The sequence below is a fragment of the Phascolarctos cinereus genome, unplaced genomic scaffold (genome assembly GCF_003287225.1).
Source record: "Phascolarctos cinereus isolate Bilbo 61053 unplaced genomic scaffold, phaCin_HiC Scaffold_7;HRSCAF=346, whole genome shotgun sequence".
In the NCBI taxonomy this organism is placed as follows: domain Eukaryota; kingdom Metazoa; phylum Chordata; class Mammalia; order Diprotodontia; family Phascolarctidae; genus Phascolarctos; species Phascolarctos cinereus.
Window position 1 is genome coordinate 1,491,123 of NW_027556180.1, and position 27,757 is coordinate 1,518,879.

General features: G+C 52.3%; 1 protein-coding gene across 1 annotated transcript in view; it reads right to left on the bottom strand.

The window, feature by feature from the left end:
* Nucleotides 1-2,206: 2,206 nt before the first annotated feature.
* SPNS3 (SPNS lysolipid transporter 3, sphingosine-1-phosphate (putative)) overlaps nucleotides 2,207-27,757 on the bottom strand; it is a 64,861-nt gene continuing 39,310 nt past the window's right edge. Inside the window, exons 9-12 of the mRNA XM_020964804.2 lie at nucleotides 22,451-22,516; nucleotides 6,535-6,633; nucleotides 3,007-3,206; nucleotides 2,207-2,745 (exon numbers count right to left, since the gene is read on the bottom strand). Of these exons, the coding sequence (XP_020820463.1) occupies nucleotides 3,030-3,206; nucleotides 6,535-6,633; nucleotides 22,451-22,516 (342 nt within the window). The 3' untranslated portion in view covers nucleotides 2,207-2,745; nucleotides 3,007-3,029. The remainder of the gene's footprint in view (nucleotides 2,746-3,006; nucleotides 3,207-6,534; nucleotides 6,634-22,450; nucleotides 22,517-27,757) is intronic.

A 27,757-nucleotide genomic window follows, 5' to 3' on the forward strand; every position in this document is an offset into this window, starting at 1 on the left:
CTTGTCTGGGGATTCCTGGGACAGATTGTGCCCCAGGCTGGTGCCAGGGCCAGCTCGGACACCAAGGTTTGAGCACAAGCAGGTGCCACCTGTCAGGCACAGCCAGGACTGGGCACTCTTCACACTGCTAATCAGTGTCTGTGGTGCCAGGATGCTGAAACCTCCCTGGCTGACCATCTAATTCCTTCTGGTCCACGGCCCCTCCTCAAGCCTGCCTGGTTGGTCCTGGACTTCTCCAGTCACTCCAATGGGCCTGCGGCATCATCAAGGTGGGCATGGCCCCTGTGACGCAGACCGCAGCCCATGCTGTCTGAACAGAAGATGGCCACGGGGCCCCGTCACTCATAGATTGCCTCTTTTTCTGCCAATGTAGGGAGGCCACCAAGGGAGCATTTCCAACCAGGGAGGCTCTTAGGAACCATCTAGTCCAATGGACAGGACTAAGGCCAAAAGATGGGACATGAAGTGCCCAAGAACCCACAGCTAGGTCACATCCACACTGAGACCAAAACCCTAGGAAAGCAAGAATTAAATTAAAGCCCAGGTCCGACCATGTCACTCCCCAGTCTATAATCTCCAGTGGCTCCCTATCACCTCCAGGATTGGCATTTAAAGCCCTTTGTACCCTGCTCCCCCTCCCTTTCTTGTCTTCTCACCCCCCTCTCCCCACCACTTCCTCTTTGAACCCCGGATGCCTGGCTCTTCTATGAACCAGACCCTCCATCTCTCAGCTCCCGGCATTCTCTCCGGCTGTGCCCCAGACCTGGAACACTCTCCTCGGCTCTGACTGTTTCCTTCCCTGGCTTTCTTGAGTCCCAGCTAAAGACTCACTTTCTACAAGAAGCCTTACCTGATCCCCCTTAATGCTAGTTCCCTTGTTCCTCTGGTGATTCGCTCTGTTTCTCCTGTGGATGCCTCCCCCACTAGATTGTGAGCTCCTCAGAGGCAGGGATTGTCTTTGTATCCCAAGTGCCTGGCACATAGCAGGCACTTAGTAAATATTCGCTGACTCCCCCATGCTCCCCTTTGCCCTATTTGGGCCTGGAGGAGGGGGAGGGGGTCCCAAAGAAGAAGGGGCAATGTGGGAGGTGAGGAATGGAAGAAAATGGCATTCGGTTTGAAGCCTGGTCCCTGGAGCCCCAGCTGGTAGCTAGTCCTGGTCATGGCTCCTGGGTTCCTGGCTTCACTTCCTGTCTCTGCCCTCTGGGCTCCAGCCAAACTGGGCTGCTGGCCCTTCCCCTGCTTACACCCCATCTGCCAGCTCTGTGCATTTGTCCAAGCTGAGCCTCATTCCAGGAATGCACACCCTCTTCTCTGCCTTTGAACAAGCACCCTCTAAGAGCCATGTGCCAGGCATGGTGTTAACGCTCTGCAGAGGAGAATGGTAAAAATAGGGACTGCCCTCAAGGAACTTGCAGTTCAATGGAGGAGACAACACAGAAAAAAGTAGTCACACCTAAGGTGAAGCAACCAGGGGGTACGTGGCTAGCACACTGGAGCCTCCAGTCTTCCCAGCCACATGCTCCTGGGCAAGTCACTTAACCCTTTTTTGCCTCCATTTCCCCATCTATAAAAAGTGGGATAATTTCAGCCCCTGCCTCCCATGGCTGCTGTCAGGATAAAAGGGGATGACACTTGAAAAGCACTTTGCAAACCTAAAAGTGCTAGCTACCATGATTAATTATTATCATGACTAAGATAGAGACAGAGTAGATGGAGGGTAATGTCAGAAAAGGGCTTCAGCACCTTGGAGGACCAGGAGAAAGTCTCTTGTAAAAGGTGGGCTTTGATTGGAGCCCTTGAGGGAATCACAGCAGTTAGGAGGGAGAGGAGAGGACTTGGGTGGTCCTCCTACGCTGCCCTCAGCAATGCCTGGTACACCTTTGGGGAGCTGACTTGGGACCTTTGTGTGTGAAAGGAGGGCTCTGGACCCACCTAGGGAAGAGGGACGGGCCTGATGTTTTCTGATGGGTCAGAGAGCCCTCCCCCACTTCCCTGAGCTCCCTCTAGTTGGACCCATTCTCCCACCTCACAGCAGCCCCCTCCCAAGTACGGGTTCCTGCCTCCTCCCAGGGGCTGCTGGAGGCTGACACCGCCTGCGACCCAATCAAGCAAAGCCTGAGATCTGACTAATGAGCCCACAGTTTGCAGGTCCCTGCATGCCCAGGCTTCTCTCCCCCATGCCCCCAGGGAGGCCCACTCAAAACAGAAGCCACAGCACATTTTTATTATCTCTCTGTTGTCAGGTTTCTCAGCCCCCAAGGGCTGCATACCCTGTAGTTTCCCTAAGTCAAGACAGGTCCTGACAAAGAATCTGCCTGGGGCTGGGAGAAATGCCCAAGTACTCTTCCCAGCCCCTCCTTGTCCCCCTTCCCCCCATCTCCCCAGAGAGGCCCTGGCACAGTCAGCTTGAAGACGGAGACCCAACCGCTCAATCCCCTGAGGCAGCCAGCACCAAGGGCAGCTCCCCAGCCAAGCCTGCCCACAGTTCCTCCTGACTCAATAGGTTTCTCAGGGGCCAGGCCCAGGTCAAGGCAGCAGGAGACAGCCAGCGGGCAGTGTCCAAGAAGAGTGAAGATGGAGGCTGCTCACTCCTGGGACCCCCAGCACCAGGAGGCTGAGACCTTCATCCTCTGTGCTACCAGGACTCTTCGGTGGCAGTGGGGACAGAGTTCAACATCAGTGTGGGGAGCAGATGAGCCAAGGGCTGTGTAGTGCAGACACTGGCATTTTCACTAAGGCATCCTGGGGGGCAGAGAGGCAGGGGATAAACATCAGAAAACAGCAACAAGCTCAGTCACCCTCCCCCCACCTGGGACCAAAGGCTTGAGTGGTCAACAGGTCAGCCTTTAGCCAGGGCCCAGGGAGGGCCCAAGGGGCAGCACGAGAGCCCGGCCACGGGGTCCCTTCTCTTTTCTGGCCTTTCTCGGTCTCCTCCTTTGTGAAATGAGAGGGTGGACTGGATGGCCTTCGAGGTACCTGCTAGCACCAAACTTTTGTGCTTACCAACTATGGGACCAGGATGGGAGCTAAGCAGATGGCTGAGCTGGGGCCTGAGGCAGGCCACGCTCCATGTACAAGGCAGTCACCAGGAAGCAGGCACCCCCCAGCACATCAACAAAGATGCAGGTGAAGAAGCTGTACTGCAGACTTCGGAAGAGCCACAGGGAGGAGTCCACGTGGGCTGTTTGGAGGGCGCCAGACACCTGCCCAGAGAAAAGGAGGGGCTGAGGGAGGCTGCTTGGCCCCCCGGCAGCGTCTGCGGGTCAGGCTGTCCTGAGATGAAACCCAGGCAGAAGCAGGGGCCCTCCCCTACCCTCTGCCAGCACCAGCCATTCCCTGTCCCTTCTCCTAGGCCACCCGCTGCCGCAGCTGTCCTTCAAGTCCACACCCCCCCCACCCCACCCAGCCTCCCCTGCTGATTCCTGTCCTATCAAATCCAATTCAACGAGCATGTGTTAATCCTTGCTACAGAATGGGCTGGGCACTACGCTCGGTATTGGGGAGGCAAAGACTGGGGACAAAGCAGGGACAGAAGAGTCCCTCAAGAAGGCTCCCGACTTCTGGGAAGACACAGCACACCCACAGTGCACGTCATAACTGGAGAGAGGGAGCACTGACCAAAGGAGAGACCAGGGAAGGCTTCCTGTAAGAGGCACAGCAACCTCCCTTTTCTGGACTTCTCTAGGCTTGGGCCTGAGATGTGCAGCCGGGCCCTGCTCACACGCCGTCTTGGCCTGTTGCATGTGTTGGGAGAGGGTGCCATCTCCCCAGGGAGGGCAGGGCCATGTGGCACCTCGTCTTGTCTCTGCCCCATGGCATCATCACAGGACCAGGCATGCGGAGGGCATCCATATATGAGTCACTTCACTTCATGCAATCAACTTGTTCTTGAAACAGGCTGGTAAAAAGTGATCTTTGGGCAATTATTTGGGACACCCAGTACCCTGGGGACATTTGCTACTTAAAGGAATCCTATACAAATTCCTTTTCTTCAAGCAGAAAGCCAGCACGTAAAGTGTCCCTGGTTTGTGGGAAAGAGGTTTTCACATGCCAGGTCAGCTCGCCACAGGGTTTCACATTTGGGGGCAAGTTTGAGGGACTGTGCTGCCTCACCTTTCTAGGGCTCTGCAGGTGCCTTCTGATTTTCTTGGACTATCAGTCCTGTACTGGTAGTTTGCCTTAGATGGAGTTTGCCATGAGCTTTGGACCTAACTTGAGTTGACTTCGTGCAAAGAAGATCCGGCCCCAGCAGACCAGAGGCAGCTGCTTCTGGCTTCGGATGCTACCTGAGGGCACATCTCAAAGGCTTCAGACCTGCCTGAGCTCTCTTCAAAACAGCACCCCCTCCACCTTCTATGGGAAAAAATTGTGGGGAAAGGAGCAGGAGAAGAGAGAAGTGTTTGATTGAATAAGGAGAAAAAATTGTGAAGATGGCCTGAAGGGGTGAAGAAGGCCAGAGACTGAAGGAATTTGTGGAGACAACGAGGAAAATTAGCAAGAGAACCCTGTCCCATGCAGAGGCTACTTCTAGTCATTCCCAGAGAAGATGGGATGAGGAGGAATGAAAGGGAACCAGGAGCAGTAACAAGGATTGAGAAGGATTATTGAGCACCATCTTGAAGAGGGAGCCAGGGGAGAATGCAATTGGGAAGGAGAGGCAGGAGAGAAAAGGTAAGCAAACAGCCGGTGAACAGACTGGCCACAAAATTGGTAACTAGACCAAACTGGCAAATATTAAATACGAGGTTGGCCTGAAAAGAGAGAAGTTTGGTGGCTGTAACATTCATAAAAAGCTCTAAAGTTTTAAGAAGGCACTTTTAAGGGCAGAGTGGAAGCGTCTGCAAGCATTTCAAAAACAAGTTTGAGACACTCCATCCGTGGGAAACCAGAGCGACTTCTGTAGCATCTGCCAGGAAGGGCAATAACTGTATTTTGGCCACAGCCAAGTGGCTGCTATCTAGGCTTCCAGAGTTCGACTACCCACACGTGTACACACTGGAGTTTCTCTGCCTGCCTGCCTGCCTGCCTCTCTCTCTCTCTTCAAAAAGTAGCCAGCAATGACTCCTGGACTAGCCTAATTACATTTCTCCTTACCAATAAGCAATCTTATTCTCACATCTGGGGAGGCAGAGATTGCTAGGTCTGAAAGGGTGGGAATTCTGGATCGGACAAAGTGCCTACTGCTCCCTAGAATCTAGGTGAGAGGTGAGGAAAGCCAGGCACAGTCCAATCTGCCCTCTAGATGTGGGAAAAACACATTCAGAGGTGAAGGTGGGTTGGGCTTCATGGACTATTCTATTCTATAAGAGAAGTTAATTTAGGGGCAATGGTAAACTCGTGAGAATGACTTTGTCAGGATACAAAGGGTTAGGATTCCAATGAGGAGGGAAAATGGGGTTTATATAAAATACCTCGCTGGCCTCCTGTCTCTGGGTTTGTGCTCCCTGCCTGACCACTGCTTCTTGGCTTCCTCTCATAGACCCTTACCCAGGTCACACCCAGGGCTTTGCCCTGGGCCCCTTCCCTTTTCCCTCTCTACTGTTTCTTTGCTAATCTCTTCAGCTCCTTTGGGTTTAATTAGCATCTGCAGGCAGAGGATTCCTAGATCGGTAAAGACAGCCTGAGTTTCTCAACTGAGTTTCAGTCCCACATCACCAAACGCCTTTTGGATGTGTCTAAAATGTCCCATAGGTATCTCATACTCAACATGTTCAAAACAGAACTCACCAGCTTTTCCCCAAGCCTTCCCCACTCACCAGTCTTCCTCCTCCTACTGAAGGCATCGCTGTATTTTCGGTCACTCACAACCTCATTGTCATGCCCAAGTCCCTCTTACAAGTCTTATTGGGAAGATGATGTCACCACATCTGGTCCTTTCTACCTCCCTGTTATCCCTCAGACACCTCTTCTCTCCATTCCCCCAGGCCAGACCCATCTCACTCCTGCTGGAATCTAGCAATAACCTCCTAGGAGGTCAGCAGCCCTAACTTGTCTCTCCTCCGACCAATCCACCCTCTATCTGGCTGCCAGAATTGGAGCTAGCTACAACTTTGTACCTCCAACTCTGCCCTGAATTTGTCTTTCCCCATTTCCCACAGATCAGAGTGCTAGGGATCCCCACGTTCTCAGCCTCTTGCTAGCAAGCCTCGCAACTGATGTTTGAAAGTCCACAGCCTGGAAGAGGGACCAGGCTTGTTCTCCCTGGCCCCAAAGGCAGAGCTGGGAGCCACAAAAGAGGAGAAGGGAAAAGCTTCAAAGAGACCTGTTGAGGCCAGAGAGCAGGAAGACCTTCTTCTCACTGAAAGCTGTCCCAAAGTGGAGCTGGCTGCCTGGTTGGAGGGGGGCAGATAGATGGCCACTTACTAGGGATGTTCCAGAGGAGATTATGGGGTGTAATGTGGGCCAAATGGGATGTCCCTGAGGGACTTTCCAACTCAGACACTCTCTGGCATAGGAAGTCCAGCCCCAGGGAAGGAAAGCGCCCTTTTCTGCCTTCAAGAAAGCAATCCCTGCCCCTTCCCAAGTCCTTACAAGTCCAGTGAGGTAGGGGCTGCCAGCATCTCCCAAGATGTGGCCCACGGTGATCTGCAATGCTTCTGCAGTCCCTCTCCGGCTGGGCATAACCACAGACTGTAAAACAGAGGAGAGAAGAGCCAGACTCATTATGGGTGTCAGAAAAGCCATCCCCAGCTCTCCTCCCTACCCCCTGCCAGGAGGTCAGTGCCCACATGTCCTGGCATGGCCACATGTGTGCCAGACAGGGCTGCCTTCACCTGTAGTCAGAGCAGGCAGCCTGTTGTCCAGAGAAGGTGGTGAGAGGGGCGTGTCCTCTCTGGACAAGCAGGATTTTGATGGATGGAGAACAAGAAAAGCCCAGCCCTGAATAACTGAGGTGTCCATGTGTCAGGGTGGGGATGAGCATGACAGTGCATGGACAGAGAGGATACCCGGACCAGTGACTGAAGTCTGAGGCAGGGACCAGACTGGTGGGGCCATGCACAGGGCAAGGCCAGATTGATGGGGCACCCAGAAGTGTAGGGAAGGAAGTCAGTATTGACCTGATGACAATCACGGGGTCATGGTAGACTCTTAGAGGGGAGAGACATGCTAACAGTGGTTGGGATGGAGAGGGAGGGGAAGATGATCCGGGCTGTCAGGGAAGGAGGCCTGAAGAGCAGCTGCCAGGGGGCTGGCCCATGTGATGACCTGAAGCACTGTTGCTGGCGGGACTGACCCACCTCCTCCCACCATTATGAGGAGTTTGGGCTCATTCTGGCCGAAGGAAAATGGACCCAGGTCTCTCCTACCTCTCTGACTACTCCTTCTCTGCCTCCCTGTGTTGCATCCTCATCTGAGTCATGCTTGATAACTGTGGATGCCCCCCAAGGCTCAATCAATGAATAAACATTAAGCACCTACTATGTGCCAGGCACTGTGCTAAGTACAAAAAGGCGAAAGCTAGTCCCTGCCCTCTGGGAGCTTACAGTCTGGGTGGGGAGAGACAGCATGCAAACAACTACATACAAAACAAATCGTATGCAAGATAGATAGGAAAAACTGGCCTGAGGGAAGGCGCTGGGATTCAGAGGGGGCTGGGAAAGTTTCCTGCAGAAGGCAGATTTAGTCGGGACTCAACAGGAGTCTTTCACCACAAGATGCCATCAGCTCCTATGGATTCAGTTCTCATTTCTATACTGTTGATCACTTGTTTCAGTTGTGTTTGACTCTTCATGACCCCATCTGGGGTTTTCTTGGCAAAGATACTAGAGAGGTTTAACCATGTTCTTCTCTAGCCCATCTTACAGATGAGGAAACTGAGGGTCACCCAGCTAGGAAGTGTCTGAGGCCAGATTGGAACTCAGGGAGTCTTCCAGACTCCAGGTCTGGCGCTCCGTGCACTATGGCGCCCCCTAGCGGCCTCCTCTTCATACTCATGGTTCCCAGATCTACTCAGCCAGCCCTAGCCTCTGCTAATTTCTGGTCTTGAATCTCTGACTGCCTTTCAGACATCTCAAACTGGATGTCCAGTAGACGTCTTAAACTCAGCATGTCCAGAATTGAGCTCATTACCTTCCCCACCCCATCCCTCCCTTCTTCCAAATTTCCCTATTACTTTCAAGGGCACCATCCTCCTTCCTGTCCCCCAGGCTCCCAACCCAGGTGCCATCCTCAGTTACTCACTCTCACCCCCAGCTCCAGTCTGTGGTCAAGGTCTGTCTAGTTACCTTGGAAACATCTCTCCCCCACCCCTCCTTCTCTCCTCTGATCCTGCCCCCACCCTGGGGCAGACCCTCCTCCCCTCACACCTGGACCATAGCAGTGGCTGCTGGGGGAGGCGGGGGTTCTGCCTGCCTCAGGTCCTTTCCCCCCTCCACTCAGCCACTCTTCCTAAAGCTGACCACATGAGCCCCCTACTCAGGCCACTGTGGGGGCTCCCTCTCACCTCCAAGATCCTCTGCTTGGCATTCACAGACACCTGGCTTCCTCCTCCCTCTCCAGTCTTCTTAAACTTGACTCAGCCCTACACATTCTGCCTGTCTGACCACTCCTCCCCTGTTTCCTTTGCTGGCTCATCCTCCAGCCTGCCTCCTACCTGTGGATCCCACCCACACCAGGTTCTGTCCTGGGCTGCCTTCTCTCTTCTTTCTATTTCTCTGGATGATCTCATCAGTTCCCGTAGATTCATCTGTCCTCTTAATGCCTATCCTTCCCAGATATCTGTGTCCTGCCTTCATCTCTGTCCCTAGCTTGTTCCCCCATCTCTAACTGCCTGTTGGATGTCTCAGAACCATCTCAAACATCAACTTGGTTCTCCACCCAGCCCTCTCTTGATCTCCTGCTTCTGTCAAGGGCATCGCCCTTGTCCTAGTCATGAAGTTCATAACCTTGGAGACAACTTCAGCTCCTTGCACTCTCACACCGCTCCCCACAACCATCAGTTCTATCTTCACACCCTCCCTCATGTGCTGACCCCACTCAGAAGAATGTAAGCTCTTTGAGGGCATGTCCCTATGGTGTCTGGCAAAAGCCTATGGACTCCTCCTCACAATCATATTTTTAAATGCGTAAAATAGAATACACAGGATTAGAAAGAAAACCAATTATACTAAAATGAAGATGTAATTTTTTCCCACTCAAATTTACAGACCCCCTGAAATCTATCCATAGACCCTTGGGGGATAGATGGATCCCAGGTCAAGAAGTGCAATGCTGGAAGGTAATCTCATGCCAGCCAGGCACACTAACAGCCTCTAAAAACCTTGGCTTCCAGATAATCAAAGCCTTCCCCTTGTCCCCTGGGAACTCCCTTTGCTATACTAGACTCTGCTCTCTTAATGCCCCAGAATGCCTGTCTCCCAGCTGGGTCTGCCCATCCTCTGCTCCAGAGAATCCCACAGACTCCTTTGGCAAAGTAGGCTCCCTTGGAACTATTATCCCCCTTTCAATGGATGGGAAGAATCACTCCATCCCTATTAGGAAAGCGGAGATTTGAACCGCAAATGGCTAATTTCCTGAGCAAGACCCATGGAACCTACTCCCATCTCTGCTACCAGGTGGTTCCCACAAACCCATTCATCATGTCTCTACCTAGCAACCAAACGAGGTGTGGAGGCTGGAATGCAGAAATAGAAGGTGGGAAGAGTTAGTCCAGGAAGGCAGTGGCGCACCTTAAAGGTGGGGCCAGGAGGAGGGACAGAAATATCTCCTGTTGACACAGACATACAAGTTTGAAGAAGATCCCGCTCTGTTTGAAGGGGGAGGGGAAGGCTAGCCTCATTTCCTGGGAAGGGAAGCCCAACTGAGAATGGGCCAAGTACACAATGAGCTATTTCCCTAGCCCACAGGGAGGAGTGCTCTGGGGCTAACCAACCCACAGCGAGCAGCAAGTGAGCTTGAGCTGTCCCTGTGGCTGTGGGTATGGGCTGTGCTGAACCTTCCACACTCCCTCAGCTGGTGCTTCTTCAGACTATGGCACACATTAGGAGGTAGCTAAATGGCACTGGGGGGTCAGTTTGTGGTTGGTAACAGAAGAAAGCAGCTAGCTCTCCCAGGGTCCTAACCCACAACCTTGCCCTTCCTTAGCCCCAGGCTCCAGACCACTGTACCAAACAGCCCCGGACTCATCCCACTGCAGACACTGAAGCTGCTGGGTCAGCGCCCTCACACTCTGGCCAGGGATGGCCAGAGTCTCCCTCAGGAAGGAAGGCCCCTGCCAGCGCATCCCCTTCCACATCCTTTAATGGCCCCAGCAGGTCCTAGGATGCTGTCTGATGAAAAGCATCTTCTCAGAGGCTGCATGCCCAAAGCTCGTGCCCATGTGTATGTGGGAGATCCATCTTCTCTGAAAGATTGGGGCAGGGCTCCTCCCCACACACTGTGGCACACACATCTCCGGAGCTCAGCTCCACAGGAAGGGTTAAGAAGTATCTTCATCTCAGACATCACCAGCAGACTCCACATCCCCCTGTCGCCAGCAGATGGAATGCGTGCTAATTACACATCCATGAAATAACAGGCTGAAGAAACAAGGTGTGCGTTGACGTCTGGAGAATGGAAACACGCTATAGATAATTACGTGGGTTTTAAGAAGCAGAATCTTGTCATTGAGAGGAAGGAAGCTTTTGGGATGGAGATAATGGAAGCACCGAGCTGCAGGAAGGCGTATGCCAGGCAGGGCAGTGCCCGCTGGGTACAGTGTGTTCTGTACGCGTATTTCACGCCACTCTAGACATCATGAGCGCTCCAAAAGGGGTCGTTTAAGGAACATTAAGATGTTCTGTTTCCACCAAGTCACCTACACTGCTTCCCAAGACAAGCTCTGCCACTTCTCAGAGGGGCCCTTTCTCTCCCTTCCCCCATGGTGCCAAGAAGGAAGGGGGCAGGAAGCACAGCCACACACACGATAATTAAGGAGAACCACAGGGGCTCAGTGCCGAATGTTAGGGCTGGAGAGGCCATTCCATTAGTCTAGCCTCCTGTCTGATACAAGAAGCAGAGGACCGCAGAGCCAGAAGTGAGAGGACCTCAGAAGCATCTGAGCTGACACCTTCACTTTACAGGTGAGAAAACAGGCCAAGGGAAATGGGGTGACCTAGGAAATGCCAGAGGTGGACATGGAGTCGGTACAGCACCCCATGGAGTCTCCGATGTGAAAGGCTCCAGTCAGCCTCTTCCTGCAAGTAGACCCAAGAGCCAAGACCTCCCGCCTAGAGCTGGAGGTTCAGATTTGGGTCTAGGGAGAGACCGGCTGGAGGCCCAGGCTTCAAAGCCCGCCTTCAGCACATCCACCCTGTCTGGCTCTTGACCAGGTCACTCCATTTGCCTGGGCCTGTTTCCTCAGGGATATCTCCTAAGCTTTCTCCCCTGGCTGATTGCAAAGGGCAGAGTACATTGGCCACGGCTGGACCAGGTGGGGTACCAGGCCAGAGAGTGTTCTCATTCACTGGCCAAGTGTGGGCCAGCAGAGATGGAAGAGCTTTGGTGGCCTGGGCTTTGAAGAGGATGGCTTCTTGTGAAGGAAGACAGACTCTCTGGAGAAGAGATAACTTTCCTTTTCTGCCCCAAAGGTGACATAGCCCTTCCTCGGCCACTTTACCCCTTTCTAAAAGGACAATTATTATGAACTCAAAGTTCCATAGCAAGTTTATGCAAACAACTCCAACATGTGGTGAGGTGGTTGTGCCAAAATTATAATTTTACAGCTGAGGAAAGTGAGGCAGAGGTCAAGTGAGTTCAATAAATCTTAGCATTTGAAAGGACCTGAGTGGTGTGTAGTCCAATTTGGAATTGAATGAGATTCACTTCTGCAATATTCCTGATTTCCAGCCCACGCAGCTCACTCCCTCCTGAAGCAGCCCATGCCAATTCTAGGTAGCTCTGATTATTAGGAAATTTTCCTGACAGTCCTTCCTTCCTTAACTTCCCCCCATTGCTCCTGATATTGTCCTCTGGGCACAGCAGAATAAGTCTAATCCCTTCTCTTAATGACAGTCCTTCAAATACCCCAAGACAGCTGTGACAGCCCCTCAGTCTTCTCCAGGCTAAATACACCCACTTCCTTTGATCCTCACACAACTTAGACTCAAAGCCCTTTTCTCAGAGTCTGTCCGGGACAGTGGTTTTCTTTTTTTTCTTTCTTGTTTGTTTCAAATATTTTGTTTTTTCCATTTACATGTAATTGTTTTAACATTTGGTTTTTTTTTTTAAATTCAAGTTCCAAAATCTTTCCCTCCCTCTCTCCTATCCCCCTCATTGAGAAAGCAAGCAATTTGATATAGGTTTTACATGTGCAGTCATGCAAAAAATATTTTCATATTAGTCATTAGTTGTGAAAGAAAACAGACAAAAAAAAAAGAAAGAGAAATAAGAAAAGCAAAAAAGTTCTGCTTCCATCTGCATTCAACTTATCATTCTTTCTCTGGAGGTGGAGAACATTCTTCCTCATGAGTCCTTGGGATGATTGGATCATTGTATCGCTAAGAATAGCCAAGTCACTCACAGTTGATCTTTGTGCAATGTTGCTGTTACTATGTAAAATGTTCTCCTGGTTCTGCTCACTTCACTTTGCATCAGCTCATGTCTTTCCAGGTTTTTCTGAAAGTAGCCTTCTCATAATTTCTTAGAGCACAATAGTATTCCTATCACAATCATATACTATAACTTGTTCAGCCATTCCCCAATTGATGGACATCCCCTCCATTTCCAATTCTTTGCCACCACCAAAAGAGCTGCTATAAATGTTTTTTATACATACAGATCCTTTTCCTTTCCCTTTAAAAAAATCTCTTTAGAATAGAGACTTATCAGTGCTGTATGTATTGCTGGGTCAAAGCATATGCACAGTTTTATGGCCTTCTGGGTAGAGTTCCAAATTGCTCTAGGAGAATGATTTTTCAAGGTCTGTTATGTCCCTGTCTCCTTCCTGCCTGGGACCAATTCACGGGTGCCCACCAGAGCATTTTGTATTTGATCTTACATCCCCCCCAAGGCAGATCCCCATTCTCTGGGAGGGGAAGGACTTTAGGAGGACATGCACTGGCACTTCTGTGGAAGAGCAGGAAGGCATCAGGGTGGGAGTCTGTGTTCTTTCTTCAAACAAATAATGCTTCGAGACTTTCTGCAGCCCAGATATCACATTCATTCTCCTCCAGAGCTCTGGCGGCAGCAGCTGCTGCTGCTAGTGACGCTGGTGCAAATGTAGCTAATAACACACATCAGAACCTTCCTCTCACCCTGGCAGGCACCCCCCAGTTAGAATACTGGGTTCCATCTGCCTGGCAATCAATCAGAAGGTGCTCCTCAGTTCCTACCACCCCCTCACCTGTTGGATTCAAGCTGATCTGCTCATCTCAACTTCAATGCACAAGGAGGAATTTGCTCATCCTCCACACCTGCCAGATCTCAGAGTCAGAAGGGCCTGGGTTCCAGTCCCACCTGACACAACCTGGTTGTGTGACCCTGCAAGGCACTTCCTTTTCAGCACCACAGACAGCTCTCTAAGCCTACAAACTGAAGAGCCTGTGCCAACCTACCATGGTACAGACAGTTCACCAATGAAATCATGGGCCTAGTTCTCCTCCCCCTCCCCAAATGCCTGAGGCCAGGATGCAGATCAGATCTCGGGTTCTTTTCACCTATCTCTAAAGGACCAACTTTAAATCCCTCTCCTCTCTTCAAAGTCCATGTGCCCCATGCCCTAGGAGGGTCAGCATGTCATCTTTGCTCTGCTACAAACTCCCTACTGGCCCTGGGGAAATCACTTGCCATGTCCATGCCTGCTGCTAACTTTCTGTGGGCCTTGGGTAACTTGTCTTCTTCAGGCTCCAGTGTCCTCCTCTAGGAAATGAAGGGGCTGCAGGAGAGTGTTTGTAATGGCCCTTCAGCTCTAACATTCTAGAACAATAGAACTGTAGAGTCATAGAATGACCCTGAGGTTCTAGTCCCATGGTCCCATCATCCTGGCATTCTATGGTTCTAGCATCTCCTGGTCCTATGGTTCTATGGTCCTATCATCCTATGGTCCTAGGTTTCCATCATCTAGTGGCTTATGTTCTAGGATCCTGTGTTTCTATGGTCCCGTGGTTCTATGGTTCTAGGATTCTGTGAGCCTGTGTGGCCCCTCTCTGTGGTCCTATGATGCAGTGACTCCCACAGTACTAGAAAACACCAAATACACATGAGTTTGTGCACTGGTGGAAATGCAGGCCAGATGTGCACCCCAACCACAGCCCAGATGTGCATCTAATGTCAACAGCTGGCACAGGACAAATGGAAAGGACAGGATCATTAACTCTGCTTAGTGGGGAGGTGTCATCTCCTCAGTCCTGATGTTAATAGCTCCAAGTTGTTAATGGTGCTAATTTAGTGCTAAAATAATGTCAAGTTGTTAGTGGTGTTAATTTTGTGCTAAAATATGCAAACAATTTTTGCTTCTTCTTCTGAAATGCACCCCCAGCCATGGCTAATGCAAAGGTGAGCTTGGTAATTTTGATATTAGCCAAGTCTAGAACTTCATCCTGAAGACTTGAGCCTACACTTAAATCTCAGCCTCCTAGAATCTCAGTGTCAGAAGGAACCCTGGAGGTCCCCAGGTCAAAGCCAGACCACAGTGAAATTCCCTTTCACCACCTGCTCAACAAGTGGTCACAGACTCACTCTCTGACTGCCTCATGGGCTGTATGGCCCTGGAGGGCCTTTGCTTGTCTGTGCCTCCATTTCCTCACTGGTAAAGCAGGGATAATGGTGCCCAGGGCACTTCAAAGGTGGCTGTGAGGATCAAATAAGACAATCGTGTAACCCATTTTACCCAGGTTAAAATGCTAGAAATGCCCAGGAGATTTCAATGGCACTGGTGACTGAGGAGAGCCTATCCCTGCCTCCATCTCTACCTAAGGCGGCCTGTTCCCCTTTCGGGAACCACTGGATTATGGAGAAGTTTTTTTTCCTGAGCAGAAGCCTCAGTTAGCCTCTGTCACTTCTCCCATTGCTCCTGGTTCTACCTTCCACAACTGATCCTTCTGCTATTTAACAGCCTTTCAAATAGTCCAAGACAGGCAGCATGCCTCCCTGACTCTTCTCTTCTCTGGGTAAAACAACCTTAGTTCCTTCAACAACTCCTCACAGGATATGTTTTGAGTCCCTCTGGCATCTAGGGCATTCTCCCTTGGACATAATTCATGTCGGAGTGACCTTCCTGAGATGTGGGCCTGAGTGTTCTCCAGATGTGGCCTGACCAGGGCAGGGACCATAAGATCAGAGCTACAATTGGGGATGCCAGAAGAGACACACAGAGCAAGTGATGGGATCCTGAGCAGTAGGACCTAGAAGGAGGTAGCTTCCTACAAAGGTCCTTTGTTATCTCGACCACAAGCCTGGTGCTTCTGGACAAAATTAATTACTGGGAGAATGAGGATCAGGCCCAGGTAAGGTTCCAGGACTTGGGAAGGGCATGGCTTCGGTGCCTGGCTCTCCAGAGGAGATCCCTCTTACACACGCATGTCTCTGTGTGCTTCACTGCCCCACTGCCTCTTGGAAGGGCTGCCTAGGGAGCAGTGTGTTGAGCAAAAGCAGAAAACTGCCTTGTGATATGTAGACTAGAGCTAATATTTTCTCCACAATGACTGTGAGCTTTTGACAACATTCAAATGTTAGAGTTGACTACATTGAGAAAAAAAAAAAGATTAGCCATCTAATCAAAATGAAAGTATCTGACGATGCATGTCCATCAAAGTCTCTTAAAATGAATTCATGTTCCGGACAGCATTGCATTTATTTCTAAGATGGATCTAAGTTAACTTTTCTTAATGGGAAGAACTTTATTCAGCAACAGGAACAAACACCAGAGGCAAAGTTTTCTCTAAGCAGTACTCCGAAACAACCACTGACAACATGAAAACTTTACCCCAAATTCTCTGTACAACCAATGCCCCCCAAGGTCAACCTTCCTCCTTAGACTTATGGGTCTAAAAATCTCTGGGGCTCCCAGCCCTGTGCCCTGTCAGGCCTGTCCTCCCTTGGGTGTTGTATGTGCTGTAGTGGGCATCTTCCCTGGGGAGGTGGTCAGCAGAAGGGCATCCGTGAAGACTGGGTAATTCTGGTACTGATGCATGACTTCTAAATCTGATCTGTCACTCTGAGGGGCGTCTGAGAACTCTGGAAAAGTGTGCATGCTCTCCTATCTCCAGACACTGATTCCAGAATAGAACCCAAGAGAGCACTGACTTTCTTAGTTATCTCATTGGGTTCCCAAATAGAGCTTCTACTCCTTCAAGAACACCAGACCTTCTTCATGTGTCCAGCCACTCACTCTTCCCCTCTCGAAACACGGAGAAGTTGATTTTTGAATTCATGTGTAGGTTTTTAAAAACCTCTTTTAAATTTCATTTAATTATAGACTCAGGCCATTATCACAGCTTATCAAAACCGTTGGAGACCATGAGTCTGCCATCCAACATGGCAACCCTGTCTTCCAGTTTCCTGACATTAGATGTCACAAGCATGTTCTCTCTGACTCCATCCCAGTCATTGGGTTTCTTGTTAAGTAACAGGATCCAGCCCAGTACAAGGGCTCAGCCTCACACCAGGAAGTCTTTCAGTCCCCAAAGATGTAGTTGTGGGGGCTAGAGGTCCCTGAGGGCACTTCCGGGTATTTTTCAATCATTCGATTTCTATCTTTTCTAAACAGGATGTTCTTTCCCCTGGCAAAGAGAGAGCCCAATGACAGTTGAGTCAGGAGTGCTCTGTTCTCCCCATCCTCTGTTACCACTGGCAGACCCAACCCAAGAAGCTCTAGCCTGGCTTTGGATTTCCTCCATTTGATGCTTTGGATTGAATGAACTCTAGAAGCTTGTCATCCTCAATCTTCTTCAGAGGCCATCCTGACATTATGTTACAGGACTGAGCTGCCTCCATCCACCCTTCAAAGTCAAGTCAACAAGCATGCAGTATCTGCCTACTGCATGCCCAGGCACTGTGCTAAGTGGAAAAACACCGGTGTTCCCTAAGATTCTGTCTCGGGCCACCCTTCTGGTCTCTCCCTGCCTTTTCTCCAGGTGGGATCTCATGTGCCCCCAAGCCTTCAATCATGCCCTCCCCACCAGAAACCAAAACCCAACAACTGTCTCTGCCATCCTTACTACTCCTTAGCGCACGGGTCCTGGACTGATTCTCTGCACCTCTGCCAGGCCCTTCCTCAATCTGTCCCTACTCTAAGATTGGTCCCACCATCCTCCTGGTCATTCAGATCCATGAACTCTCCCCTCTCAGACCCCATCAGTCCTAGGACCCTGATCCTTCCTTTCCACTCACACTGTGACCACCACAGTTCAGTGCCTCATCTCTTCTCCCCTGAACTCTTGAAGTAGCCTCCTGGCTGATCTACCTGGCATGAATCAAGCAGAAAGCATTTATTAAACACCTACTATATGCAAAACCAAAAGTGAAGTTCTCTGCCCTCAAGCAAAAAGGCAACATTCATTTCCTTCCTTCCTTTTGCCTAGCCTGCACTAGCTGACTTAGTGGAACATGTAGTCAGGGTCCTCAGAAGGCAGCTGCTACTACTACCCTGGGGGTCTAGGGGTAACCCTGAGTAGTTTGAGATGCCTGCTACTGCTGCTTATAAGCCTCCCTCAGTATACCACTCCCCACCCCTCCACTGATTATCAGACGGAGTTAAAAATAGACAAGGCTATGCATTTACTGAAGAGGAATAGTGAGGACAGTTGTTCTAGGAGCATTCTAGAGACATAGTCTCCCCTGGCATCCACTCAGTTCCTGGGGAGAGTGGGATCAAGTTTCTGGTACAACAGCAGTGGAGCAGCCTTGACCTTCTTGCTGCTTCTACGAAGGACTACAGGTCTGCACCCCACCCCATGCCTATCCAACATTATGACCCCATCACTCTTCCTTTCAAAGTCTTCTTGTTGGCCCAAGTCATTTTCTCCTGGACTCAGAGCCTAGAAGACCTGAGTTTGAATCCTGCCTCAGTCACTTACTAGTTGTGTGATCCAAACCAAGTCACTTCACCCCTCTCAGCCTCAGTTTCCTCATCTGTAAAACGAGGATGATAAGTACACCTACCTTCCACAGTTGTTGCTAGAATCAAATGAGATAATCTTTGTAAAATGCTTTGTAGGCCTTAAAGCACTACAGAAATGCTGGCTATTATTATCCTGCTTTCACTCTGTTCACTTTGCCTTCTCTGTGTATTGGGTACAAATATCAGAGGCCTGAGAGTCTCTACTCCCACTCTTGCTGAATATCATCCCCTCCCCCCAGCTACTCTTCTTCCTCCTGGACACCCTGTGATAATGCCTTAATGGACACTGGTGGGAGCTCTCTCCCTAAGCCTCCATTTCTGCCTTTCTCTTCTGAAGTCTGTTGTTTAATCAGCATTAATGAGGGGAGCCTCCTCTGCAGGTCAGGGCTCCAGCTTCTAGCCTGAGACTTCAGATTTCCCTGCTCCACTCTCTCATTCCCTTAGAGCAGAAGGATGGAGCATTCACTGTCCAGTTCGGCGAGGGGCCCTTCTCACCCCAGAGAAGTGCCAGAGAGAACACACATTCCTGATCACTCACAGCTCAGCTCCACCGGCTGCCCCAGTCTCTCCCGCCAGGGAACACAATCTGCGGCTTCTTCTGAGGGTCCACGGCGCACTCACGAGTCCCATGGCCGGCCCAGAGCCTCTGTGATCCTCCCTCGCCCAACCTTCCCTGAGTCCCCTTGCTCTGCCCTCCAGCCCTGGCACAAGCCTGGCTCCCCATCAGATTCTCTTTCCCTGTTCTCTCAAGGACTCGCTTGCCCCACTGCGCTGCGGTGGAATCCAGAGCAGCTGTCCTCCAGCACACGCCTGCCAGCCTGCCTAAAAATAGAAGTATACACACACCATCTACACATGGGTCAAATGCCAGGCAGGGAAAGCAGGGTGTACAGAGGGCAGAGCCCAGCTGCCAGCCCCACTCCTGCTGCTGGATCGCCCTGGGACTTCAGACGGATCACTTCACTTTTCTGGGCCTCAGTTTCCTCCTGGGTAACTTGGCAACTCCAACATTCTGCAGCTGTTCAGCTGAGGCTCCTGGCACAGTCAGCACTCCCTCCAATGTCCTCAAGGACAAACAAACGTGGAGGGAAAAGAGATTGTCCCCACATGGAAGCAGGCTCCTGGAGGGAGCAGCAGCTGCCTCCCTGGATAAGAAACGGCCTCCTGCTCTGCTGTTTCACCGCTCCAGTGAGGGGGAGCCAAGGGACGTCAGAACACAGTGTCCCGTGGGGCTGACAAAGGCATCCCACAGAAATCCATCCCTGGAGAGGGGCTGAGCCTGGGCCCAAGAGGGGGCTGCCTACACTCTCCCTGCCACCGGTACCCACCGGGCAGGCTCAGAGTGGTGAGTCACCAGTTGTGGTCCTGGAGAGCAGGAGCTGAGAACCTCCTCCCTGGGAAAGGCCTTCACCCTGGGGAGCCCTGCTGTCCTCAGGGAGTGGGTGGGCTCCTCACCCTCCAAGAACTCTAGGGCCCCATCTCCCTCCTCCTGCTGGAGGCTGGATGGAGCCTTGGCAAGCAGCTAGATCTCCAAAGGAGGCTGAGATGTCCTTAAGAAAGCAGAGTGGTGGACGGGTGGCCCTCGCCTTTGAAGACCCCCACAGAGACAGAGTATGCCTGCTTGTCTCCTTCACATTCGGCTGGGAACCAGGATCGGGGGGAAGGGCCCTTGGAGAAGACCAGCAGCTCCTTCCCCATCTCACTGGGGAAACACGATTTCCAATGAGGGGTGGCCGGCCAGAGATGGGGTTTGATGAGGGTCTCGTGCTACAGCCCGGCACCTCACCCCTTGGAGTACAGAAATGGGAGTAATGATACTTAGGTGGAGTAGTCCAGGAAGGCTTCTTGAAGGCGGGACCTTTGAAGGCAGCCTGGAGTCATACCAGCCAGAGCAGTGGAACAAGGGGCCAAAGAACAGTGAGGCTGTGACGCCGGGCTGGGGGGGGGGGGGTGCAGGAGGGGGCGGGCTGCTGAGTAATGGAAGGGCAGCAGAAGCCTCCAGTCCAGCCCTCCCTGTCCCTGAAAGAAATCCCCCTGTGCCATCCAGCCTGGAGGTCAGCCAGCTCTCCTAAAGGCCTGCATCCAGCCGCCTCATCCCCTCCAGGGCAGGGAGAAGCCACTAGGTTTCTCCACATTTCTGGTCTCTTGGTCAATGCTCTGGGTGCTGCCCCCAGAGGCCAAGCAGAGCAAGCGTCACCTCTCCCTCCTCCTCGAAACAGCCTATGGAGGCCAGTCCTCCAACGCCAAGCAAAGGAGATTGATTCCCTGGACGAGGTGGGAAGAGTCTGGCTACAGCTGGGAAAGGAGGCTAGTCAGACTGTCCGATGCCGAGTTCTAGCCTCAGATCCCTTCCCCTGTCTGGCCCACTCTCTGCTCCCAGAGGCCTGGGTGATCTTGGCGGATCTCCATGGCCTTCCACCAGCCTCTCCTTTCTTACACCCCAGAGTCAGACAGTCCTCCACAGAGGGGAGCACTGTCCCCAGGGACTGACTCATGGGGCAGTGGGAGGGGGGTTGCTCAGACTGCTGCACCAGAGTCGGTTCTGAAACCACTGCACATGGGGCAGCCCCCCAGGCTCGTTCCAGGGGCCCATCCTGAGAGAAGACTCAGAGCAGAATTGCTCAGTCATTCAGCAACCAGGCCAGAGCCATCTATAGTTCTGAGAGAGAGCCAAGAGTCCAGCAGCAGAGGGGCCCTTCGTCCCTCCCAGCTGCCCCGTCTGTCCTGACTCTGCTTTCTGGGCTGCCTCGATTGCCTTCAATGCCTCTCTGAATGCATGTCTGCCTCTTCATTTCCCCCAGGAGTCCTTCTGGACATCCAGCAGCTGAGGTGTGTGTCTGGGGGAGGGGGGGGTCGATACACAACACCTGGAGAGAGCAGGTGGAGGACAGAGAATCAGATCTGCACCTCCCCCAGTCTTTTGGCTCCCCAGTGCTTAGCAGAATGCCCCACAGACAGCAGATACTTATTAGATAATTATTGATTAGGTGTGGGCTCCCTCATTAGAAAAAACTCCCTGAGGGCAGGCACTGGTTTGTTTTTTTTTTTTGGGGGGGTTGTATGAGGCAATTGGGGTTAAGTGACTTGCCCAGGGTCACACAGCTAGTGAGTATTATCTGCCTGGGGCCACATTTGAACTCAGGTCCTCCTGGCTTCAAGGCTGGTGTGCTGTTCACTGGGCCACCTCGCTGCATTGTCTTTCTGTCTACTGGCCTAGGGATTAGCTTGGTAAGGCCTGATGACTTGCTGGGGGCTGTTAGAAGGGCTGAGCCCAAGGCTGCGGATGGATGGCCCACACTCCTGGTCCCATCGGGCCAGCTCGCCAGCTCTGTGGATCTCCATTTCTCAAGCTTCCTGTTCTGTTTCCCTTTTGTTCTAAAGCTGATTTTCTCAGATAAATGTGGTTCACCTTGACATCGTGATTAGTGCCCCTCCTCACACAAATGCAGCCTGAGCAAGACTGATATTTGCTTAAGCTGCAGGACACACACACACACCACACACACACATACACACACACTACATACCACACCCCCACACACACACACCACACACACAACACACACCACATGCATGTACACACGTATACACACACATATATTCACCAAAGAGATTTTTCTCTGCCTAAGGGCTCAAACTGAACAAAAGAGAATTATTGATCGATTTTTATAACTTCCCAGAACATGGAGGAAGAAAACAGACTCAGCCTTTCTAGTCACAGAGTGGGCAGATTTCTTCAGTGGAGTGGTGGGGGAGGCTTATAGGGAGCTGGTTTGAAAAGAAAACAATTCCTCCAGAGAGAGAGTGGTTTGAGGGGAAGCCTTTGCAAAGGGGAGGACTGAGGGGGAGTGAGCAGAACCCTTGAGAAGGCAAGGAACTGTGATGGGACCCACACACCCATAACTCACATCGGGGCTGGATCTAGCAATGGCAGCTGTCCCGGGGCAGAGCAGGCTGTAGGCAGCAGGGGAGCTTTAGTGCATCCCCCCCAAACCCCCAAAAGGATGACCGCCTACTGGGTATGACACAGAGGTTCTCAGTCAGAATCATCTGCACTAGAGGCTCTTCTAGCTCTGAGGTTCTAGGGTCTAGATCTAGACCGTCCTGGAGTCATCCTGGAGCAGACCTAGAGCTGTGCTGTGGCCCCCGAGCCTGCCTGTCCCTGACTTTCTCCAACTTCAGGAGTAGGCCCCTTCTTCTGCCTGCTGGCTCCAACACCACTCCACAGCTCCTCACCCACCTGTACCGCTGTGTTCTGCTCCAGCCGAGGCCCAGCTTCAAACTCGGGTGCCCTGACACAGTTATCCCCAGAACCCACATCCAGCTCACACCAGCTCACTGGCTATTGGCTGCTCTTCTCTCCCAGGACCAGCCCCGAGCCACAGCCCCTGGAGACCCAGGCTGACTTACCAGCAGGATGTCAGCAACAATGGCCCAGTTGAAAGAGAGAAGGAGCTCTCCGAGTGCCAGGAAAACCTGCAGACAGAAGAACCGCGTCATTCTAGCCCTTTCTCCACATGGAAGCCCCTGCCCTTGGGAGGGAAGCTCCTGGAGGTCCAGGCTGGCCCCCTCACCTTCCTCCCTGCCCCTGGGCTGGGCCTCTCAGTCCGGGCTGCCAGGGGCACCTTCACCCTCACCCACCCACTCACTGTTCATCTGCTCCTCGTGAGTGAAAGCCTAGAAATAGCCCCGTTGTGGCTAGGCAGCGACAGAGCCAGGCCCAGCCTGAGCCAGGGCTCCTGACAGCAGGCCTGGCCTTTTCCCCTCCCGCACACTGCCCCAAGATCTACTCCGAGACTTGGACCAACTTGGCCCAAGTCAAAAGACATTCCTTAAATTCTTTCTTTGTATGCCCATCACCTGAGGCCCATCATCTCTACATTGAGGCCAGTCAGCACCTCGGATGTCATGGGTAGTGATTGACTCTTTACCGGGACAGCCTGGGGGATCTTGGACAGGTCCCTGCCCTCTCGGGGCTGCCTCCATCACTCCTGAAGGGCCCTCTCAGCTTTGAGCTCACTCAGGTGGTGGAAAGAAGCAACAGCAGTCCCCAGCCAGGACTAGAGCCTGGATTGAAGAGCCTCAGTGTTCCCTCCCTTTTCCTGCATCTCTTTAGCCCAGTGAGAAAGCCGGGAGAGACACAGGCTGCTGGCCCACCTCCTGAGACCACCCCCAATCCTTGCCAACCACCACTGGTCCTCCTGCCACATTCACTACCCCTAGATCCTGCTGAGGTTCCCCAGACACCCCCCATGCCCTTGGACTCTCCCCTCCTCTCCCCCCCACAAAAACAACCAAATTGCTTGCTGGGTGAGGGCTCTAGGCAGCTGTCCCAGACAGCCCAGCCCCTCCCCCTCCCCAGGTGTGCTCCAAGGGCTGGGATGGGTTCAGGTGGAACAGCTTAGCCTGTTCCCAGCCATTCTGGCTCTTCCCAAGTGCTGTCCCAGGCATGGTCTCACCCCATTCCCCACCCCCCCAGGGGCCCAGGAGTCAGACTGGGCATCCCCACTGCCCAGATGAGAACGCTGAGGTTCAGTGAGGATTTGTTACTAGGTTTTTTAGCTAGGATTTATGGAGTACTTTGAGGCATACAAAGCACTTTACACATATTCTCATTCAATCTTCACAATAAACTGGGGAGGTAGGGGCTGTTATTACCCCTCTTTTTCAGATAAGGAAACTGAGGCGGACAGCAGTGACTTGCCCAGAGTCACACAGCTAGTGGCTGAAGCTGGATTTGAACTCAGGTCTGACTCCAGGCCTATTACTAGATCTTCCTGTAGACTCTAGGGCAGGTGTTCACAATTCACATGGAGTAAAGAACTTTGTTACATCTGGGAAACTGAGCCCAGACCGTGTGTATCCACGATCAAAGTCCAGCTCCAGGGCCCACCACCCTCTAGCCAGCCTCTGCCTGCCTCCAGGAGCTCCCTGCCCCTCTCTGGCCTGGCCTTTTCCTGTATCTACTGGGGCTCCCCACGGCACCCGGGGGAGAAGGAGATGTGCTTCCTCTGCCTAGAAAGGACTAGCCAGGGATGGAATCGTTCCCGTGTCTCCAGAGCTGGGCCATGCTGCTGATGGCCTTGGCAGCACCTCAGGGACAAGGGGACCATTGGGGGCCAGGCTCAGCACCTAGGGTCTCCCTGCTCATGTGGCTGCACAGTGCCTAGCCATCTGTCAGACCCTGACCCAGAGGGCAGGAGCAGAGCAGTGGGGAGGGGCTGCAAAGGGACCAGGAGAACTTCCCAACAGTGAGGGCTCACACAACACGAGCGGGGCTGCCTCAGGAAGGGCAGAGTTGACCCAACAGGAGAGGGGCTGCCCTGGGAGGGGGCAGGCTTCCCTTCCCGGGGGTCATTGAACAGCGCCTGGGATGGCCCCTTGCAGGGATGTCAGAGACAAGAGGGCGCCGAAGTCCCTTTCTCCTTTTGGATTCCATGACTCCACCCTGAAAGTCAAGATGAAGAAGGGTCGGTCCAAGTAGCCAAGAGCCACTCTGTTCTGGTCTCCCATCAAAGCCTCATACCTGAGACAGCAGCAGAGTCTGAGCTTTGGACAGAGCTCTACAAATGTGACTGTGGGGCACCACAATGAGGGAGGGCACTTATCAATGTAAAGTCTTACACCAGGGCTCAAAAAATCAACTTTAAAGGACCAGATGGAGGCTGGGAGAGGGGTGGGCGCAGCTGGCTCTGCTGGGAGAGGTCCAAATCAGACTTCTCCTGCTTGGGGGTCTTAGACAGTCCCTCAGCCGCTGGACTCACTGTTTAGCCACACTGTCCTGCACTGTGGGTGCTGTGGGTGCCTCCTGGTGGCTGGATGGGACTCAGCTAGTGCAGTCCAACTTAGAGCAGGTCCTGCCGTGCTGAGAAGCCCCCAGGGCAGGCTGTCAGTGGCCAGTTCGCTTGCAGTAAGGACCAGCCAAGCCCCAGAGTCCATCATTACCAGAGCTGAACGCTGCCATCCCATCTTCCATCTCCAATCTCTGGGTCTCCTCCCTGTCCTCTTCTTTCTCTTCCTGGCTCTGGGTTCTGTTCTCTCCTCACTGACTTGGATGATCACCTCACTGAGGTCACTGTCCTCACTCCCAGTGATGGCTGGGCAGCCCCAGTCTGAGCCTTCTCATTGGCTCTGCCTTCTCTGACCATCTGCAGCTCCCCAGTGGCTCCTAACCACGTCCTCTAGTCCTGTGAAAGGCGGCAAAGCAAAGCTCCCCTTCCTTATCCAACCCTGTTTACAGAGCTCTCCCCATAGCAGCCTGGGCTGCTCTGTTTGAGCCCAGACTCTTGTGGGAGGCTTCTTGAACTCAGTTAAATGCCATCACCATCTGTCAACACTAGCCATGGGGACAGGGGGAAGCAGAGCAGTCAGGCTCTTTGGGGACAGTGTGAGTCAGGCGGGTAAGGGAGAGCCCTGCTCTGTCAGAGGTCTTGGTTTCACACTGCTTACCGAACTGGGTAGAGAATGTGTAGCCTCATTTTTCCCCTCTAAAATGGGGTAATAATCCTTGAATTCCTTTCTTCATGGGGACATCGTGAGGAAAGTGCTTTGCAAACCTCAGAGTGCTATGGAGACATGAGAGAAGCCCTGGTAAAGCATCCCAGGGTGGCAGGCAGGCAGGGTCACAGGGGAGATCTGACTTAGCCTACTCTTTGGAGGAAGCTCAGAGCAGAGCGCCCTTGGAGTCTTTCATGCCATGAATAGATTCCCACAGCAGTCCTTCAGTTAGGGCTGTGCTCCTGCGATGGTTGTGTCCATTTTACAGATGAGAACACTGAGGCCCTGGGAAGCAAAAGGGCTGGCCTCAGACCACATGAGGAGTCCCAGACAGGAGCTGAGGAGAGGACTCAGGTGTCTTGGCTCCAGGCCAGCTACTCCCCACAAGACCACACTTCCTCCATGATGCACTGGGGGGAGTTGTCCTCAGCACATTCTTTTGAGCAGCCACAAAGGTGGAGATCCTTTGTCCTTTGTCCCTTGAGGGTGGACTTGCTTTTCTGGAACAGTCAAATGTCTGTCACTTGGAGCCCAGTATTGGTCAACACAGGATGGGTGAGACTATGAAGTAACAAGACAGGTTTTCCAAGGGCCTCCTTGAATTGGTCCCTAAGGGCAAAGGTGGGTCTTCGAAAAATGCTCTGAGGAATTGCAACATCCTCACCACCAAAGGCACTCCGGGAAGAATTCCAGAATGATAGATGCTGGACGGAGCTGGAGAGAGCATGGTCCCTCCCCTCCACAGGCAGGCAGGGACTCCAAATGCAGCCTCCAGCATCAGCAACAAAACTTTGACCCTCCATTTTCTGAGCCACCATATGTCGATGCTCGAGTCTCCCAAATAGGGCTGCTCTGGGCTGAGCCCATCCATGCCAACTCAGGCTCGGAACATGCTCCAGATGTCTCCTTGAAGCCCCTTCCCCAAGTGCTGGAGGGTCTCTGCCCTCCTCCTCTGCCTCCATCAGTGGGGCAAAAGCCCCCAGGGCAGGCCGTCAGTGGCCAGTTCACTTGCAGTAAGGACCAGCCAAGCCCCCGAGTCCATCATTACCAGAGCTGAATGCTGCCATCCCACCTCCCATCTTCCATCTCTGGTCTCTCCTCTCTCCTCTTCTCTATCTTCCTGATTCTGGGTTCTGTTCTCTCGTCACTGTACTCACTGACTTGGATGATCACCTCACTGAGGTCACTGTCGTAGCCCCTGTGGGGCCAGGATGGCACTTCTCACTCCTGAGGCATCACTGGTACAATGTGGCTGTCTACTCAGCTGCCACGTTTCTCCTTTTTCCCTCTCAAGTGACTCACAGATTGCATTCTTTGGTGTCTTGTGTTTCACTGCCATTGAGCACCATCACTGGGGGAGAATTAATATTCAAAAGGCAAGGTTTGTGTCAGGGGCCCCTGGGGGTGCTTTGAAATCTCTGCACAGACTACATTTCCACCCTCCCATTAAACTCTGTGCACAGCTCATTGTCCACCAGTGGAACATCTCTCCAAGCTAGACATGCGTTTGTATTACCACATGTGTGGTTGTATATACTCAATGGACTGTCCACCCAACTGTCCATCCTGGTCTGGCAGGTGGGCATTCTATATCCACCCTACCTCAATGGACTGCTGTCCACTCAACTGTCCATCCTGGTCTGGCAGATGGGCATTCTACATCTGCTTGGATGTGCCAGAAGAGTCCCTGTAGTCTTGTGGGCTTGATGGGATCAGCACCATGTCATCTGCCCAGAGGGGCATCTGGAGGACCACCCCCTCCCAGGGAATTCTGCTTCCATTTGGACTTTTTGGGGAACTCCAGTGTCTGTGATTGTGACAAAACCCTGCTCAGCCAAATGACACGTTCTACCATCTTTGACATGACTAAACAGAGAATCAGTACAGCGTCCTTTCTGTCCTGGTGCCTGTTGAGGAATCTTATGTGATTTTGATACATGGCCAAGAGACTCCTTCGAGCAGCGTCTCTGAGGCAGTGTTGTGCCCAACCAAATGCTTCTGTGTAACAATGGGACCCTTTGTCCACCTTCCTAAGTCAGTTAGTTGTGTGACTTGAGAGACAAGGGGGCAGGTGAATAGGGAAAGGTCTCTTTGCCAGATGGCCCTTGAGATGCAGGGTCAGGGGAGTCCATTTCAGTTGGGGGGGGGGATACCACGAGGAAAGGCGTGGAAACTGGAATAGGAAGGATGAAAGAAGGGGACGTGTGAGTAGTCTGGGTA